Genomic DNA, 18,604 nt, shown 5'->3' with positions numbered 1-18,604 from the left:
CTTGTTTTTTTTGTTTTTTTAAAATTCGAAACAGAAGTTAACATGACATGACGAGTGAGTTGAAACTGTCGGAATCATGAACAAGCCACAGTGCATGATGGGAGTTAGAGGTGCTGGAGTCCAGATGAGGTTGCTGGAATCCAGGTGAGTGTGCAAAGGTCGCGCCGCAGGGCTGATGATTACAGTTAAAGCAGCACAGTGATATCATCGACAACAGCGAGCAGGAAGCGTTTTTCATGTTGGAATTCTGATGGAAACGTCAGTTCATGTTTTATTCAACAGGTTGATCAGGAGACAAAACTTAGTGTAATAAATAAAAAGGAAGACAAACAGGAAATAAAACACACAACTAAAAAAAGAACAAAAATTAAAAGGACACAATCATATGTTTTGTTTCTCAAATTTAAAACAGGAAGTGATGTCATGTCTGGCTCTGCTGTCTGACTGGAGTGTCAGTGATGTTGTTATTTTGTCGACTGGAATGCTTCCAAAATTCCTCCCAAAAACAACAACAACAACAACAGGCAGCCAGAAAACTCGCTTCTTATTTCATCGCTTTCATTCCAACAATTTCTGATTTCATTGATTCATCTGAAATATATCAAGTCTTTATCGCAGCAGCGGGCGGCTGCTTCCATTTCACAGGAGACTGATAGGGGGCGCTCTAGTCCCCAGTGGTTTAGTTTTAATGAACAAACAGTCATGCAGCCCCTTCTGTCTGCTCGTGGATCCAAACTAAAAACCCGGCTGCTCTCTGATTGGCTCAGAGTCCTGCTGAACAGCCAATCAGGGAAGGGCTGCCCACCACGTCTGTCCCATGACGATGAAGATGAGGAGGAAACAGGAAAGGAAACACAAAAATATTGAGGTGGTCGACAGAAGAGACACGAGGAGGAGCTAACGGAGGTGGTGGGAGAGGGCCAGGGGCGGGGCTAGAAAAGAGGAGGCACTAAAGGGGGCGGAGCTAGAGACGGTCCAGTTATAAAGCAGGACGAGTGGCGAGGGTCTCCAACGCTCTGCTGCAAGTCTCTCTGCACCCTGGTGGTGGCGCTGGCGGGTCACATGATGCCGTTGGTGAGGTACTGGAAGCCGTCGTACAGCTTGGTGGTCAGAGACCTCATGGATCCGTCCACCAGCTGGTCCACCAGCAGCTGCAGCTGCTCCTCTGTCAGAGACATGTGGAAGCGCTCCTTCAGGCCGCGCATGGTACTGCTGCCGTGGAAGCAGGGCAGCTGGGTGCCTAGAGAAGGGGGGGGGGGTCAGTGCTGACTGACAGCTGTGTGTGTGTGTGTGTGTGTGTGTGTGTGTGTGTGTGTGTGTGTGTGTGTGTGTGTGTATGTGTGTGTCCGCAGTACCTTGCTGCATGATCTCCACAATCTGCAGGACTCGGTCCATGTGCTTCCTGGCGGCGATCAGACCCTGAAGCATCAACATCCTGTAGTAGTTGAACATGTCGCCGTCTGAACCGCCCATTACCTGGGGGGGGGTGAAAGAGAGAGACGCTGTCAGAAACTGACTAGTCAGCCAAGAAGACAGCTTTCTAATCCAACCCTTCAGCCGAACTTGAAGAAATGATATAACAGTCAGTCAGTCATCAAACAGCTGTATCTCCTCCATGTTTCCAGTGTTTACCGAGTCATTTCAATAAAGAGCTAAACACCCTGGTGGGGCTTCAAAGACACTGATTTGGTTGCAACTTTGCTTTGCTTTATTTTCCATTGACATTAAAGCAACAGGTTTTCTAAATGATAGATTGTTTCCTCCTATGAGGCGGCTCACCAAAACACTCCATCCATCTGCTGCTGTTCCGTTACCCCCCTCTGTCACAGTTTACAACCCACCGTGGCAGTTGCACCCACCCCTGGTCTATGCAGTCCAGCATGGTTCTAGCAGTGGCGCCTCCAGAATTTTTTCATAGGGGTGGCCAGATGGGGACACTTAAAATCTTGGGGTGGCACACCAAAACTAAAAGCCATAATTTCAGGATATCATTAACCAGCCAGGAGAAAACTATCAGAAAGACTTAAGGAAATGCCTGCTGATATACTTTGGTTTATTGTGTTACATTTAATGTTACTAATGATCTAATGTGCACAGACTCTGCTCTGCTCTTGACTGGGAGATATCTATGATTAACCAGAGGCAAAATCAGTTATTCTGATATTTAAAATAATAATAATAATAATAGTGGTAATAATAATAATAATATTTACTCCCTCTCAATTGTAATTATTAATTATAGCTGTAATAATAGCCTGTAGGTATTTCTATTCAGACAAATGAAACTCAACTATCAATAAACAAGCTTTAATTGATTATGTCATGATTTGTAATTTAATGGAAACACACTAAACAAAACATACATTTCTCCAGATGACGTTACTATCAAGCCTAGCCGTCAATTTCATTATTAAGGCCAAACGGTCATAATTTCACCTGTTGGTCCAGGAACAGGTTGAGCAGCTGCTTTTGTTGAGTCCTGCCTGGCTTCTGGCTCTGTTATTGACGCTGGCTGTGTATCCTGCTCTGTATTTTCCTCTATTCCATCCTCCTCCCCCTCTTCCTCCTTCTCCTCCCCCTCCTCACTAAGCCTCTGTTGCTGCCTTGTCGTCTCTTTCTCTCCTGTTCTAATACTCTTTTTAAAATAAGAAGAGATGTCTGTGGACTTTCTCTTCATTGTCTGAAAATGACTGACATAACATAGAAGCAGCAGCTAACGTTAGCTACGTAACTCAGTCCAACATGTCAAAAACCCGTCAAAAAGCTCCAACAGGTGCTGTAGCGGCACTATTTAGCACTCAAAAAGCACACGTTAGGACGGGATACTTCCCCCTCTTTTTTTACTAAGGAATATTTTGACTTTATGACTTTTTGACTTACTGAGGCTCGGCTCCGATCGGACCAGAGGGAGCCGAGCCGATCGGGCCGCTCCGATTAGAGCCGATTTCAACCCGGGTCCCTTGCCGGGTTGTTTGACGCGTTTTGACGCGCCTTCTCTGTCTTCTCTCTTAACTCCATTTGAGGTCATTTATCTGTGCAGATACAAGCGGTGGTCACGCACACACGCTGAGCCGTTGCTGTCTGAGCGCGCAACAGCGGCCGGGCGGAGACGGAGGGGGGTCGGGGGTGCTGTGAGTGAGGGAAGCTCAAAAGCGGCTTGCCTGGCTGGCTGCTCATTTGGGGTGAAATGCATTGTAGTAGGGTCAGTACCCTACTACAACCTATACTGGCCAGTGGGGCGGCCAGTAAATTTATAGTGGGGGCCGTGGCCACCCCGTGGTGGCGCCATTGGGTTCTAGGTGATTCTAGATAGGGGATTCTGGGTGGTTCAAGGTGGTTCTGGGAAATTCTGGGTTGATCTAGGTGGTTCGAAGAGGTTTTAGGTGGTTCTGGGGTGGCTCTAGGTGGTTCTATGGCCATTCATTCTCTGGGTGTTGGTTCTAGGTCAGACATGGGTAAACTCCATAACTGCAAACTTTATTTTTTCCTCCTATGAGGTGGCTCACCAAAACACTCCATCCATCTGCTGCTGCTCCAGCCCCTCTGTCATATTTTAGAACCCTATATTGTCCACCAGACAAACAGTTGCCCCCCGAACCCTCCCAGAGACTCACGTCCACGAACTCTGCGGTGAGTTTGAAGGCCGAGGTCTCGAAGCCCAGGTTCTTGGGGGAGCTGGACAGGATGAAGCCGAAGTCGATGTGGATGATGTGGCCGTCGGCGTCCAGCAAGATGTTGCCGTTGTGCCTAAAGGGACGGCATTCAGTCAGGTGACCTCACCGGCCCCGTCCACTCACACCCTACCCCCCACCCACTCACCTGTCCTTAACTTGCAGCAGGTAGCAGATGAGACTGTAGCCGGCGCAGCTCTGCACAAAGTTCCTCTGGGCGGAGAGGAAGGCCTCGGTGGTGGGGGCGCCGTGCTCCTGCAGGAAGTAGTCCAGCAGCGACAGCTGGCTCTGCTTCTTCACCTGGTGGAGGGACACGGCGTTCACCACCGGCTCGATCATCCCGCTGTCCGACGACAGCACAAGGATCTTGTAGGGCTTGATCCACAGAGGAACCCTCTCCTGCTGCCAGATGGACTGCAGGGGGAGACAGTGACACACTGCGGTTAGAGGAGGTGAGGTAGGGGGTTGGAGAAGAGGAGGGAGGAGTAGAGGGATGGAGGGAGGAGAAAGGAGAAGGATGAAGGGGAAAAAAGTGGAGGAGGAAGTGGGAGTGCTTGTTAGGAGAGGAGCAGGTGGAGGAGTGATGAGGGGTGGGGGGCTCACCTGCAGCTGCTGCAGCACCTGGCAGGCCAGCAGCTCCTGCCGCAGGTCGTCTCCACACTTGACGATGACCGACAGTAACCTCCAGGTGGGCAGGTGGCCGTAGGGAGAGCCTTCTCTGATCCTCCTGCAGGGGGCAGACAGCAGCTCAGGTCCTCAGCGAGGAGAGACACACACACACACACACGCACGCACGCACGCACACACACGCACATGCACGCACACACACACACACACACACACACACACACGGCGGTGTGGCTCCACCTACCGGACCTTCTCCTCCCAGGGCTCCTTCAGGGCCACGGCTGAGGGGTCCTCAGGGTCCCTCTTGAACGTGGTTGGGGCCTGGGCCAGCTGCTCTGACAGCCTCCGCCTGGGGGGGGGAGTCATGTGACCATCAGCACAACCAGACAACTAGAGTCATCTGAGTGAAATGTTGATCAATGTACTTTGTCCCTTTTATAAAAATAAAGAATTTGAATTTGTGTGTGTGTGTGTGTGTGTACCTGATGTCGCCGGCAGCGATGAACACTGGCTCTTTGCTCTCCAGGCTGGTGATGCTGTCCACCGAGAACTGGCTGATGTTGTCGCAGCTGTTGGCGTGGACCTCCGGCAGCTGCACACACACGCACACACGCACGCGCACACATACAGAGGTTGAGCTAGGCCCCTCCCTCTCCCCCTGGCCCCTCCCCCCCAGAGTCTCACCTCCACCTGCAGCTCTCCGATGTCGTCCACGGACCAGGCCTCGTCGTCGTTGTCGTAGTTGGGGACGGTGGAGAAGCTGCCGGCCCGCTGCTCTGCCGTCATGCCGCAGTCTGGCAGGTTCTCCACTGAACGTGTGCTCCTGATCCGGTTCTCCGGGATCCTGACGGGGACGCTGGACGTCTCGAAGTTCTCGCACTCCAGGACCTCCACGTAGATCAGGTAGGGGGCCTGGTGGAGGGGGGGGGCACAGAGGTGGAGAGGTGTCACATGACCAGCTGTGAGTGACATCACCCTGGTAAAGCAGCAGCATCACAGACAGCAGCTCCCCCCAGGTGTGTGTGTGTGTGTGTGTGTGTGTGTGTGTGTGTGTGAGACCTTGTCCTTGGAGTTGAGCACCACGGCCTGTGTGTGTGGCACTCGCACCACGTGGTGGTCGAAGGCGGCGGTGGGCAGCCAGACCCTGGCGGGCAGCTTGTGGTTGAGCAGCGACAGCTCCGACACCAGCCGCTGCGTCTTCTGCTCCTTGGTGGGCAGCGTCGCCAGCCGCTTCCCGATGCCCATCAGGGACTTGATGAACTCCCGCTGGGGCGCCAGGCGCACTGGCTGCTGGGTCAGAGGTCAGAGGTCAGAGGGTGACATCACCATGCAGGCAAACAGGTAGGGGACGCCACCCCGTGATCAGGAACAATTTGGCGTGCAAAAAGGCCACAGGAAGTGATGAGATCATGGGGGGGGGGGGGGTCAGTGAACAAATCTCAGTGTTAGAAACAAACACATCGACCAATCAGCAGCCACGGGGTGGGGGTGGGGGGCGTGGCCAAGGACAATCACCTCAGCACCAACAGCACACAACAGACACAACAACATCCGTGTGCATCTGTGTTGACGTGTGCAAATGTTGCATCTTGGGTGATGCCCACTGTTTGCCACGCCCACTGAGGTCACATGACCCCCCCAACCCCATGACTACTACTGCTGCAGCTGCTGCTCCTGCTGCTGCTCCTCCCCTGTTTGGAAGCTTTGTGCAGGCGGGGAGGTTCTGAGAGACGTTCACTGACAGGAAGGTGGACCGACCCACGGAGCAGGGGCCTCCTGATTGGCTGACCCATATCATCACATCCACAGCCGATTGGACAAGAAGATTTAACAAGTGTCGGCTGAGTCGTCTGGCAAACAGCTGAATCCCTCTCCCATACACAGCTGAACGTCTGCGTCATCACCGCAAACAACCAGAACCAGAACCAGAACCAGAACCACACCCACAGCCTCCACTTCCCACAATGCACCCTGGAGGGAGGGCGTGATGCTGGTGGACTTACGGGACCACAGTCGCTCTCCAGACTGTCTGAGCTGCCGCCGTCCTGAGGAGGTTAAACAGAACAAGGTGTGACATCACAAGGGGACAGAACAGGAGTGAGCCTCCACGGCCACAGGGGGGCAGCAGGGAAGCCACATGCCGCTGCTGGCTCTGCTGGAGCTTTACAATCGTTAGTGTTGCTAGCGTCACTAAATAAAACTGACCTGAAACCAGTACACAATCCAGTATACAATCTGGACGGAACACATTTGAAGGGAGAACTCAACCCAAAATCCCAGTTTCCTCCTCATCACTCCACAGCTTCAGGTTCTGGTGGCATTTGCTAACCTGCTAACCTCTGTAGGGCACCGCACACAACTTCCTGTTTATCCAGGAAGCGTGTGGGTGGATTCAGACGGAGAGCAGCTAGTGGGAAGTAAGTGAGTTACTCCAAATACTGCAGTACAGAGGAAACAGACAACTCTGGATGGAGGCTCACGACGCATGACAAGGAGCACTCGCTCGCTGCGTTGCCATCTGCTGGCCAGGAGGCTACAGTGCAGGATGAGAACCTACTGCGGTTCTTCTATTGTTTCAACCCGCTGTTGAAATTCTCTTCTCCTGTGGAACGTTTATACTAAACCGAGAGGCTCTTACAGGCACAAAGCGGTACTGCAAGGCTCCTGCGCTGCTGAAGTTGGGGTAACGTGTGGGAGGCTGTGATCGGTGGCTTACCTCGTCGGCGCTGCTCTCCACCTTGGGGTTACTGGCTGTCCTCTTCAGGTTGCTGCTCAGGCTGATGCTCACAGTGGCGTCCGACTTGGAGCGCTGGTGGGTCCGTTTGGAGGGAGAGAGGCCGTGGTCCCCCGCTCCTCCCAGGGGCCCGGGGCCGGCGGGCAGGGCCGAGACGGGGCAGAAGGGCGTGAGGCTGAGCGGCTCCCTGCGGACCCGCGGCCCGGCGGGCTTGAGTTCGTCCGACAGGATGAGCTTGCGCAGCTTGGTGCCCCTGGAGTGGCGCTGGGTGGAGATGTGCATGTCGGAGGAGTAGGCCCCCAGGAGCCAGGCACACTGCAGGCTGAAGGAGATGCTCTGTCTGCAGCGGTGCACCTGCACGACCACACGCAGCGTGAGAAAAGAAGCAAACACACACACACCTGAGCAGCAGGGGGCGCCACTGACAGCACCAGGAAAACGGAGAGCAGAACAAACTAGTCGAGTAGGTGCTGGTGAAACCACGCCCAGCAGGAGTGTGAAGCTCCACCCACCACATACGGCTTGATGGCATCGCCCACGTCCTCGTCCATGTGGATATACATGTTGAGCAGCTGCGGCAGGTAGAAGTCCACTTCCTCGTGGGCGAAGCTGAAGAGCCGGTTGCCGATGTAGGCCTGCACGCCGGGCTCCTTGGACTTGTGCAGGTAGGAGATGGCCATGGAGACGTCAAACAGCTTGGACTCAAACAGCCGCAGCAGCCACGACTGCTTGGAGGGGTTGTGTCTCTGGCGCCGCCGGGCGCTCTTCACAGAGCTGGGGGAGGGGCCCTCCACGTCGTCCTCTTCGCGGATCTTTGATGGCGGTGGCGGCGGCGGCGGCGCTGTGGTACTCAGGGCCACGTGGGCGGGACGTTCTGGGTGTGGCCCCTCCTCCTCCTCCTCGCAGCGAACGCCATCGCCGCCCACCACCACATCGGTGACCTCCTGCCTCTTCTTCACCTTCTGCAGGACCTCCTGGCAGGCCAGGTGGGCCACCTCGGCGTCGATGACCAGGCTCAGGTCGGCCAAGCCCTCGCTGATGACCTCCAGGGGGGGTGTGGCGGCCTGGGGGGCGCCGCAGGACGACGACGGCGTGGAGGGGAGGGACAGCGAGGGGGAGGAGGAGGAGATGGAGAGGGAGGGGGAAGGGCACGGGCTGTTCTGGTCAGATGGGACTGGAGATAGTTCCACCTCAGCGTCCTCCATCATTGAAGCTACGCCTTCCTCCACTGAAACACAGAGACAATGGTCAAAGAAGGATCCAGGACGTCTGCAACTTTAACTTGCATGTGAGATCAGGACACTGAAAACTATTGGGATGCAAATAGGGATGCACGATATATATCGGACAGATATCAGGAATTATGACGTCATACCGATTAATCCGATATTATTAAAAATAGCTCCGGTCAAGATTGCGTATTTTGCCAGTGTTGTGCTGTAATTGGGTAAGGGTGAGAAAATCAAGCACTCCCTTTCTCCTGCTTGTGCCATATATGGTCTGGCGGGGTGTCTCAATATGTTCTCAGGTGGTACGGCACGCCGTCTAAAAAGTTTGCGAACCACTGGGTTAGGGTGAGCAAATCAAGCACTCCCTTTCTCAATGGACGTCCTACCTGTGCAGTAAACGGTCTGACGCTAACTTTCCCCACGTATGTGACCGGAAACATGGCATCGATTGTCTGGGATTATTTTGCTGTGTCCGATTATGATATTTTGTGTTTGTATTGTTGAAGGCTACAATGCACCTTAACTAACTACTTGTTAGTGTACTTTATAAATTCCTTTGCAGAGTGGTTGGGGACTCCTAAGAAGCCTTTAAAAAAAAAAAAAAAATCATATTAGACATTTAATGCTAGCGTTTACCCTTTTGCACATGCCATTTTTTTGTTTGCAAAGGAAATAAATATGTACATTTCTGATAACAGAACTGTTCTTTGTTGTTGTTTTAATAGAAGTGCTCACTTCACATTTGATTGGGAAAAAATCTACAGGTAAAAAAATTGTTAAATCCATTTTTTTCTTCCTTTTGTGCACAAAGTACAGGTAAATCTAAATGTAAAAATTAATACACAAATATCGGTTATCTGTACCGGTATCGTAAAGGCAGGAACATATCGGTATCGGCTTGAAAAAACACATATCGTGCATCCCTAGATGCAAATGAGGAACACTGATCACAGCCGTCCATCAGTTCAGATGGAAACGTGAACGGGACCCCTGCAGAACCAAGTCTATAAACTGAAGTGTGGATGTCAACAGTCAGCAAAAGTTGACAGCGATGAAATCTCGCTACTCACACAGTGATAAGCGACTCAGTGATTGATCTCCCAACCTCCACTTATCTGCTGATGAACAATGAGGTTTTCTACAGGGAACAAAGTTCCATCAAGAACTTCGGACTCTCTGTTTACACGTCTTTTAGTAGACAAACTCTAAAGATCCACGGGGGCCCTTTAAATGTTCCACATTGGGTCTGATGCAGTTGAACAAATTCTCGTCAAATCAGTGTTTGGACAGACTGGTTCGGTTACAGCTCCACTTTAATACACATTTAGCCGCAGTCAGCTAATGCTAGCTGAGCTCACAAGCGAACGCGCCGGATAGGGATATACGTTAGAAAGTTGAAACTATATCTAAAAAAGTTATTTTATTCAAGCTTTCTCAAGCCCTTATTACATGTACGCCCTGCCGCTCGGGAGTGGTTGGCTGGCTTTAGCTTCACGTAAGGCACACGGATGCACAGTTAGCCGAGTGGTCACCGTTAACCGCTAGCCACATTAGCATCATCATCCGGGGACTTGAGGCACCGCTCCGGGGGCGACAGCCGCACAGAAACCCGGAGCCTCCGCTCCCGACTCACCGTGGTAGCTCCACATCCACAGTCACTGGGGTTTAGGTTTAGCATTAGCATTAGCATCCGCCGGCTACGCATCAGGCCAACTGTTGCTAACTCCGCTCAGTGCAACGCTAGGCTAACACAGCTAGCTCCGGCTCGGCCGGATGTTGGCTCTCTGTCGGCAGGTGGCTCGGTCCTACCTGCTGACACTTCAGTGGCTTCAGCGACGTCGTTTTATCGCCACTTTGTCTCCTCCATTGATTCAGTCTTATCCTCATGACAACAACAACTCACAGCCACCAGGGGGCGGGCGCGGTGTCACCGTCTTCTTCTGCTAGTTTTGCTTGAGAGTTTCCGGCGCTGTTGCGACGCCTGCTGGTGTCAGATGCACACGAGGGATGAGCAGGACTTCGTTTCCCACTGTTTGTGGCCTGATTGTGACCTGACACTGGCACTGACATCAGAATCAACAGTTTCTGTGTGGAGTTTGCATGTTCACCTGTGTCTGCTGGCTTCTCTCCAGCTTGTCCAGCTTCCTCCCACACTCCAAAAACATGCATGTGAGGTCAATTGCAAACCCTAAATTGTCAGTAGGTGTGTGTCTGAGTGTGAATGGTTCTGTGTCTCTACGCAAACAGGGCCATATGTGTCCCTAATAAAGTGGCCACCTTCACCCTGTGACAGCTGGGAGAGACTCCAGCAGACTCCCACACCCTGAGAGCAGGAGGAAGAGGGGATTGAAAGTGGATGGATGAATGGATGGATGGATGGATGGATGGATGGATGGATGGTTGGATGGATGAATGGATGGAACTATTCAGAATTTGACACTGAGGCTGTGTCTCAATTCAGGGTCTGCATCCTTCGGAGGAAGCGTCCTCTGTCAAAAGGAAGCGTCCTGCAAAGGACCCGGCCGAGGAGGACAAACCAAACCCCGCCTAATCACATGGGACGGTCTCGCCTTCTGCTTATTTCCTGGTTGCTTCACCGCCGTTCCCCACTGCTGGCCAACCCCGGAAGTGACGTTTTTATAGCATCAAGCTAACCATTGATTCGCCATCCTACGATGGCGTTGGATGTTCAAATAAGTAAAAACCCTACGTTAAAAACGTAATATTTTATGTGAAATTTAAATACTTAAATTTATATGTTGTGTCGTTGCCAGTAGATGCCGCAATTTCAGCTGACTTCCCAGGATCCCAGGATGCTTTGCAGCAGCACGCAAAGCATCTTGGGATATAGAAGGACGTGAAGGATAGTAGCGGCGCATCCTTGGAATCGGCTAAAAGTAGGGCGCATTTCGAGGGCGCATTTCGAGCATCCTTTGGATTTTTGGGAATTGGCACAAGCCTTTGTGCAGTGCTATGACGCAACTGGCCTTCAAATGCATGCTTTGAAGGATGCAGACCCTGAATTGAGACACAGCCTGAGTGGCACTTCCTGCTTCCTGCCTTCCACTCTGGTTGCCTGGGTTTGACACAGTGACCACGGCTCTGCCACACAACTGCTGCTGTCATGGGTATTTGTTGTTATCTCCCCTTTATAAAACAGTAGTCAAGAGTTGTATTAGACTTGCTGGCAGTCGCATTTCGTTGCGTAGCATGATTTCTGTATTCATTTGGTTTTCTTCATTAACTAATCTCTCAGTTGATCTCACCGACACACACACACACACGTTCATCATAAACTGGTCATGACTTCTGCAGTTTGTAGCCGCACCTTAACCCGAAGATAACTCCGCCTCCCGTGACCCTGAGTCCATTCTGCCAATCATCAGGGTTGCTCGACAGTTGTAGCCTGTGTAAGTTGTGTTCTGTTTGGAATGGGTCCAAGTGTGAGTCCAAGTGTGTGTGTATAATAAACTGAATTTCATTAAATTTGTAAGATTTAAATCAGCTTTTTCAAGAGATAAATAACTGTGAGAGAAATACCTGAGGTCAGCAGTGGGGTGACATCATGGTGCACAGGTAAAAAGTGGAGACAAACACTGGCCAGATGCAGTTTTATTCAAATACCAAGAGGTTACAGTGTGAGCAGTAGGTGGCGCTGTAGGACAAAGCATAACTGTGATTATCACTGAAAGCTGATTGGTCAGATTGTTACATTGCAAGTGTTTTTTTCTACAGAAACCTTGAAGAGCTCAGAGAAGCAGACAGAGTGCAGCCGTCTCACTGTTTGACTCCAGTGAGTCTCCACTTCCTGTGAGTGGACCGTCAACAGGAAGTAGAGACAGGAAGTGATAAAATCATTCACTGTGACTACTGGTGATTAACATGAAGCTAAACACTTAGCGGCTGGATGCCGTCCACCTCGACTTCCTGATGACACCGTGTTTACAGCCAGATGTCGGACGTGCAGTCGCCGCCGGGGTATCGGATCTCGTGGGCCAGAACCGGACCGTCGGGTTCTTTGCCAAAGTCCACCAGGAAGTCCTCGTTGACAGAGAGGCCGCCTTTAACCGTGTCCACGTCGATCATCATCATCACCGAACCTTCCCTAAGGACGGACGGACAGACAGACGGGAGTCAGATAGACAGATAGAGAGACAGACAGACAATCAGTCAGTCAGTTAGGCAGACAGATAGACAGACAGGCAGACAGTCAGATAGACAGCAGTTAGACAGTCAGTCATGCAGAGACAGTCAGACAGGTAGAAACAGTCAGGCAGTCAGACAGACAGATAGGAAGACAGTCAGACAGACAGACAGACAGTGTTGGTGGGACTGACTTGATCATGTCGGGGTAGAACTGTTTGTCCCAGCCGCTGTAGAGGGACGTGGTGACGTAGAGCCTGCGACCATCCAAACTCAGCTGGAGCATCTGGGGACTTCCAGGGATCCGCTTCCCCTGACAGACAGACAGACAGACAGACAGACAGACAGACAGACAGACAGACAGACAGACAGACAGACAGACCGACAGACAGACAGACAGGTGAAGCCATCAACGCCAATCAGGCACCTGCCTGCTGAGAACTGACTATCTCACTGCCTCCTGTCTGTGGTACCTTGATGATGCGCGGCTGGGGCTGTGGCTGGTTCTCGGGGTCTTCCAGCACCTTGACTTTGCTGTCATTGATGATGCTGCCACCCAGGAACACCTGCAGGAGACACCTGCACCTCAGTCTGAGCTCCCACCACCTGTGATCCAACAGACACCCATACTGGTAGTCATACCTGTCCGACCAATCGGGGGTTCCGCCTGTCTGTGATGTCATACTGTCTGATGTCACCATGCAGCCAGTTACTGAAGTAAAGGTAACGATCATCCAGCGAGATCAGGATGTCTGTGATCAGACCTGGACAGACAGACAGACAGACAGAGAGAGACAGTCAGAGAGACAGACAGGTGGTCCATTTGTGCATTGTTAAGCTAACCAGGGAGCTGGGCTCCCTGGTTTTTCTTCCAAAAGGTGAAAAGTATTTCAGAGCTTCTCAGCAGGAGTCCTCTGAAGATCGTGGAGTGGAACTATAGCTCCGCCCACTGAGAGCGCTGGTACTCACTAGGCATCTCGGGCAGCAGCCATCCCTCCACCTTCTTACTGGGGATACTGATCACCTTCTCTGCAGCCCAGTCACCTTTCTATCAAACACACAGGGGGGAGGTTGGGGAAGGCTAGAGAAGGTTGGAGACCTGGAGGCCAGGAGCAGCTGTGGAGTTGCTGCTGAGGGAGGAAACACTAACGTCCGTCTTGTAGAATCTGAAGACGGTTCCTGACAGAGCACATCCCACGTAGCCCTCAGGAGCGCTGGGCTCGTGGAGGAAGCGCACCTCTAGGGGAATAGCGCCCTCCTTGCCCAGGTCGAGTGTCTGCAGCTTCCTGTGGGTGGTCCAGTCCCACACGTGGATGCAGGTGCCATACAGACCTGGAACACCAGCAGAGGAGCCGATGAACACTGGTCAGCGACCGTCAAAACCCAACAAGCGCCGCTGCCTCTAGATTGGTTCTACCAGATGTGGTTCTCCTCTGGACTCACCTTCTGCCACGTGGGCCACATCAAAGCCGTTGGCCAGGGCTTTAGGAGCCCCCCACTCAGTGCTGATCATCACGTTGTGTCTTGGCTGGTACCAGAAGTCGTACCCAAATGGCGCCGCCTCCCCGGGGTGCTCCCAGTTACCCACCACCTCAAAGGTCTGGCCGTCCAGCAGGATAAAGCCACCTGAGGCAGGTGGGAGGCAGTGTCAGGGTCCACCCGTAGGGCGGCAACAGTGTACCTGCCATGTGCAGGTGACTCACCTTTGCCATTGCCGGCCGGGTCTCCCACACTGCTGATCATGATTTGGCCGTTGCCCAGGCAGTGGGTGGTGTGAGGGTTGGCCAGGCCACACTTCCAGAACAGGTCCACCGGTTCCACCATCTGAGGAGACAAGTGTGGACGTCAGAACCCCGAGATTGACTCTAGGGTCCTGCAGCCTAGATGTTCTAACAGTGAGCAGTTCCAGCTCGGAGCAGCTGTAAACAGGATACTGGCTCTGAGGGAATGTCAAAGTCCTCATCATTGTTGGACCCGTCCAGAGTCTCTTGGCTGAGCCCAGACTCTGGAACCCTCCTTAGGGCCGCACAAGTGTTGTGATGGAGTCCATCTGGAGTGCAGAGTGGAGTGCTATACTTCTCATAACCTCACTTTTCTCTTGTAAACAAGGTCGCACACACTTGAAGCGTGAGCCCGAACAAACAGCCAGTGCTGGGTCATCTCTTGCACGTCCTCATGAAGGACATCATCTTGTTGACGCAACAGAGGGAAGCAGTCTCCTCCTCCTCCTTCTCCTCACAAGACCTCACAGGCTGAGTGAAGAATCCAGGCAGGCCCATAGAGAGCACCGCCATCAGGCCCACTCCAGAACGCAGGCTAAAATCCCCTGAATCTGGACGCTGACTGACCTACTCAGGCAGATTGACTGCGGTAGATTTTTTGTCTTCTCCATAAAACACAACAATTTATGACCATAAGTGAGATTGCATGGAAATGCCTGCACCTTGTGGTGCTGTGGAGCTCGAGGGTCGGTCCCGACATCCACCACATAGATCCTGGAGGAGATGAGAGATGGCAGGATCAGGCGGTTCCTCTTCTTGGAGGCGTCGTCGAAGCAGCTGCTGCAGGCGTTCCAGCCGGAGTGGTGCAGCTCGTCACGGAGGTTCGGCATCGGCAGCCGGTGGATGACCTGCAGGGGTGACGGCGGGGTTGGGTCAGCGAGCAGCCGGCGGAAAATTCTCTTCCGGACGTTTCAGAAGGAGATACTTGAACAACTAGGTCAGGTTTAGTAGGAGGAAAGAAAAACCTGAGGGAATATCTCCTGCAGCAGGAGAAAACAGCTGGCGAGAGACCAAAGGAAGTAAATTCATCAGCAATGTTGGTGGTTGGCTCAGCCATGTCTGGAGAGCAGTTGGAGCAGAATTTTGTCGAAACCCGCCAGAGACCTACAGGTGCGACCAACCTGAGAGTAGGTGGGGGACTTGGGGTCGACGTCCACGGTGGCCAGGTAGTCGGGTTTGATGAACTCGGTGTTGCGGTAGATACACGGCAGGTACACAATCTCTTCCCGAGGACCTTCAAAAGGGAGCAGAGGAGCACTGAGCACCAGGCGGCCTCGCCTCCACTACCACCCGCTCACCATCCCATCACACTAGCTTCTCACCCTTCATGGCGTCCAGCGGACTGCGGTAGCCCGGCCCACATCCCGAACAGTTGGCTGGAATGAGGAGAACAGCGTGAGAGAGATCCAGGAGGAACCACAGAGAAGCTCTGAGAGCACTTGGACCATTGGAAGAGAAACCGTCCTGAGGTCGGTCCAGCCCACCGCTGAGGTTCTCCAGGATGTTGGGGAACATCTGGAAAACCTCTGAGTAAATCACTGCAAAGGTCTTTCAATCAGCCTAATGCATTCTGGGTAAGAGCCACCGACTTCCAGCTGACCTTATGGTCACGCGGCGGGATGTGGAGCGTCCTCAGTGACGGCGCATGTGTCTGTGTGTGTGTGTAAGCGGGGAGTGGGGGGGCACAGCACCACACCAAGCACTAAATCAAACAGCAGGGCTAACGCTATCAGGCTAGCTAGCTGTCTCTGCACTCTGCTATATGCTAACACATGCTAATTGATATTAACCCAGCACAGCTAATACAGCAAAAAGCAGAGACCCAGAGGCTTCCTGTCTGGCCGTTTGCGCTGTTTGTCGAGTCCACAACCTGCAACACAAAACAACAACAACATGCGGCAGTAGCGTTCAGGACTGCACCGCGGCATCCAGGGAAAGTGGGTGGAAAACTTCACAGGTGTGTTTGCTTTATACACAGCAGGGGTGTTTAATTAATGATCTGAGTCATTAGTTTGTTACCACACACACATACACACACACACACACACACACACACTCACAACTAATTAAAGAACCTGGAAACACCTGCTCTCACCAAACCACTGCCAATAACAACTTTTACATTTTCTGACTTACTGCATCATCATTTACACTTAAACAGGAACTTTTTGAGCTTCACCGTCAAACACGTGTAAAACTGTAAAACTGAGAGTGCTTTTGTATTTGAAAATTGTACCAATGCAGAATACAAAAAAAACAGGTGAAAGGCTTTTGAGAGACTCATTAACAAATAAAATGACGCAACCTGTTGATTGATTGATTAGTATGACTGCTTATAAAGCAACACTTTTAGTTAATCATCAGTTATCTCCCGCTGGTTTCAACTGCCACACACGCTAGCTGTTTATCACTGCTGGAACATGACTACAAATATGGAGAATGAGTAATGACTCTCAAGTCTGCATGTTTGCACAGCAAGTGGGAGCAATGGTTAAGAAGCTTCCAAGATTGTTTTTGCAGCCACTTCCAAGCTGGTTTGACCAGATTCCGGTGACTGGTGGAGGTTGAAGCCAGATTTAGCAAACAGCAAGTCCATGATAATAAACAACCGTGTCAGGATGTCGAGCGGCCTGGGAGGAGGGGTAACGGTCTTCATCATCATCATCATCAGGGAGGAGATAGAGGGGAGAGATTTTATCAGTGAAGTGCAGCCTTAAGCAACACAAACACACACACACATACTCTGCAGGACCTCGACTGACACGAAGAGCTGCAGACTCTCTGGGTGTCAAAGGTCACGTTAACAAGTGGAGCGAAGACAATGAACTAGAAAAACAACCAGCAACATCCACAACACAGCACTTCCTCCGTCACACATACACACACATACTGTACACACAATCACAAGAGGTCGCTGTGTGTTGTGATTTAAAGGAACCTGCAGCTCTTTTCCATCTGAAAAAAGTCTGACTGTCAAGCTGATCTTAATTTTAGAAAATCTTGGATGGGGATTTTTTTTCACACCAGCAGACATGAAAATGTGAATCAGTAAAATTGCAGGAAAACTTACAAGGGATTTTTTTTTTTAGTTTGACTGAGAGTTGAAATTCTTTTGCTGCCACAACAAGCCTCCTCAGACTATGCCTCTGACCCACAGAGGCCCAATGTCAGGTGCAAACTGGGTCGAAAGTCATTTCACAGCCTTTCGTTAATCAGTAACTAAAGTCTCTGTCAGAAATATCATCAGAGCCTCAAAGTTACCATGAGATGCAGAGAACGTGAATAAATTAGTTTCTGAGAAGAAGAAGAAGAAGAAGAAGAAGAAGAAGAAGAAGAAGAAGAAGAAGAAGAAGAGTTTGCGCCTCGACTTGAAATTGTCTCGGTGGCGGCGGAATTAGACAGATTGCACCTTTAAAGTTACAGCTGTAGTGCAGAAGCTGCAGCAGTGGCAGCAGCAACTCGGCTCCAGGAGGAAAACATCATTTTTAGGGACTCACCCATGACTGAGCGTGCGTTGCGATCAGATCCTGAAGGTCCTAAACTCGGGTGGCCGCCGCTCAGGGAACAAAACCCTTCACCATAAAAGACTCAGCCAATCACAGCAGGGGGGCAGGCTCTCCCACCAGCCAAACACATTGGCTAAAAGTTAACCCTTCCTTCCAACTTCCAGCAGGAATCCAGGCCAAGGTGTGTGTGTGTGTGTGTGCGCACTGGTCCGGCACCACTGTCAGGGTACAGGGTGGGACGCTGGACCCTGAGGACCAGTACTTTCTGGCTGCTGACAGAGGAGCAGAAGCTGGACCAGCAGCTGGACCAGCAGCTGCATCGTCTCCTGGATGACAGATTTGGACGTAAGGCTGCATCCTCTAAGGGGCACTACAGAGCAGTTTGTCACTCCAAGCTTCAGCGTACCTCCAGTTTGAAGAGAAATTATTAACAAGACACTGTTAACACAACAGTGTGTGTGAGATAACTGTATGTGTTATGAAAGTGCGTGTTTGTGTGTCCTTGGAGTGGGGTGTGTGATAAGAACCTGTCACAGCCGCACCGCTGGTGGTTACTGATTGACATTTAGCAGCATGACCTTAGGCAACACCTCGATCTTCTACACACATACAGTCCCCCCACATCATCTGCAACAGCACCTGTGTGGAGCAGTGCATTGTGGGAGAATCCTGTCTGCCGCACAATGCACAATAAGTGGGTTGATAACTTGGGTTACACAACAATGGTAACGCAACATGAAAGACTTTGTCACTGAGGTTAATTATTGAGGGAGAGCTGAAAACATGGACGGCCATAAAGACTCAAACTTTGATTATTACTACGATATTCCATGATAATGATCCCACTGAACTACTACTAAATGGTGTCAGAACTCAAGATTTTGACATCATAAAAAGATGTTATGCGAAACAA

General features: G+C 51.5%; 2 protein-coding genes across 6 annotated transcripts; both read right to left on the bottom strand.

Annotated features, from left to right (window-relative positions):
- Positions 1–230: 230 nt before the first annotated feature.
- pi4kb (phosphatidylinositol 4-kinase, catalytic, beta) lies at positions 231–10,210 on the bottom strand. Of its 5 annotated transcripts, none has more exons than XM_076028864.1 (13): positions 10,071–10,210; positions 7,545–8,260; positions 7,015–7,386; positions 6,302–6,343; positions 5,358–5,585; positions 4,983–5,210; positions 4,781–4,890; positions 4,543–4,647; positions 4,275–4,398; positions 3,820–4,085; positions 3,615–3,747; positions 1,356–1,476; positions 231–1,240 (listed from the first exon to the last, which is right to left on the bottom strand). In XM_076028864.1, exons 2-13 carry the CDS (start codon positions 8,238–8,240, stop codon positions 1,059–1,061), a joined length of 2,607 nt encoding a protein of 868 aa, XP_075884979.1. In that variant the 5' UTR covers positions 8,241–8,260; positions 10,071–10,210; the 3' UTR covers positions 231–1,058. The 5 variants fall into 5 exon arrangements, with proteins under 5 accessions (XP_075884979.1, XP_075884961.1, XP_075884970.1 ...); XM_076028846.1 differs by having other exon boundaries at positions 9,895–10,191; XM_076028855.1 differs by having other exon boundaries at positions 4,989–5,210; positions 9,895–10,191.
- A 1,648-nt stretch (positions 10,211–11,858) lies between these two features.
- On the bottom strand, positions 11,859–17,790 carry selenbp1 (selenium binding protein 1). The gene is made up of 12 exons (XM_076028835.1): positions 17,683–17,790; positions 15,508–15,561; positions 15,307–15,419; positions 14,848–15,033; positions 14,108–14,228; positions 13,848–14,030; positions 13,555–13,736; positions 13,374–13,452; positions 13,047–13,168; positions 12,878–12,970; positions 12,599–12,717; positions 11,859–12,366 (listed from the first exon to the last, which is right to left on the bottom strand). The coding sequence occupies exons 1-12, from the start codon at positions 17,684–17,686 to the stop codon at positions 12,204–12,206; spliced, it is 1,419 nt and encodes a 472-aa protein (XP_075884950.1). The 5' UTR covers positions 17,687–17,790; the 3' UTR covers positions 11,859–12,203.
- Positions 17,791–18,604: the final 814 nt, after the last annotated feature.

This window comes from Nelusetta ayraudi, unplaced genomic scaffold (genome assembly GCF_046127955.1).
Source record: "Nelusetta ayraudi isolate G7.1 ecotype Tasmania unplaced genomic scaffold, CSIRO-AGI_Nayr_v1 ptg000003l, whole genome shotgun sequence".
Lineage (NCBI taxonomy): Eukaryota > Metazoa > Chordata > Actinopteri > Tetraodontiformes > Monacanthidae > Nelusetta > Nelusetta ayraudi.
The sequence above is the reverse complement of the archived record's forward strand: the minus strand, read 5'-3'. Positions and strand labels throughout refer to the sequence as shown.

Excerpts from the sequence above, each read along its gene's own strand:
- pi4kb (XM_076028846.1), bottom strand. Across the intron at positions 5,211-5,357 it reads TGCTCAACTCCAAGGACAAG|GCCCCCTACCTGATCTACGT; the intron begins GTCTCACACACA and ends CCCCTCCACCAG. Across the intron at positions 4,399-4,542 it reads CCCTGGGAGGAGAAGGTCCG|GAGGATCAGAGAAGGCTCTC; the intron begins GTAGGTGGAGCC and ends TGCCCCCTGCAG.
- selenbp1 (XM_076028835.1), bottom strand. Across the intron at positions 15,034-15,306 it reads AGTCCCCCACCTACTCTCAG|GTCATCCACCGGCTGCCGAT; the intron begins GTTGGTCGCACC and ends TCACCCCTGCAG. Across the intron at positions 14,031-14,107 it reads CCCGGCCGGCAATGGCAAAG|GTGGCTTTATCCTGCTGGAC; the intron begins GTGAGTCACCTG and ends CACCTGCCTCAG.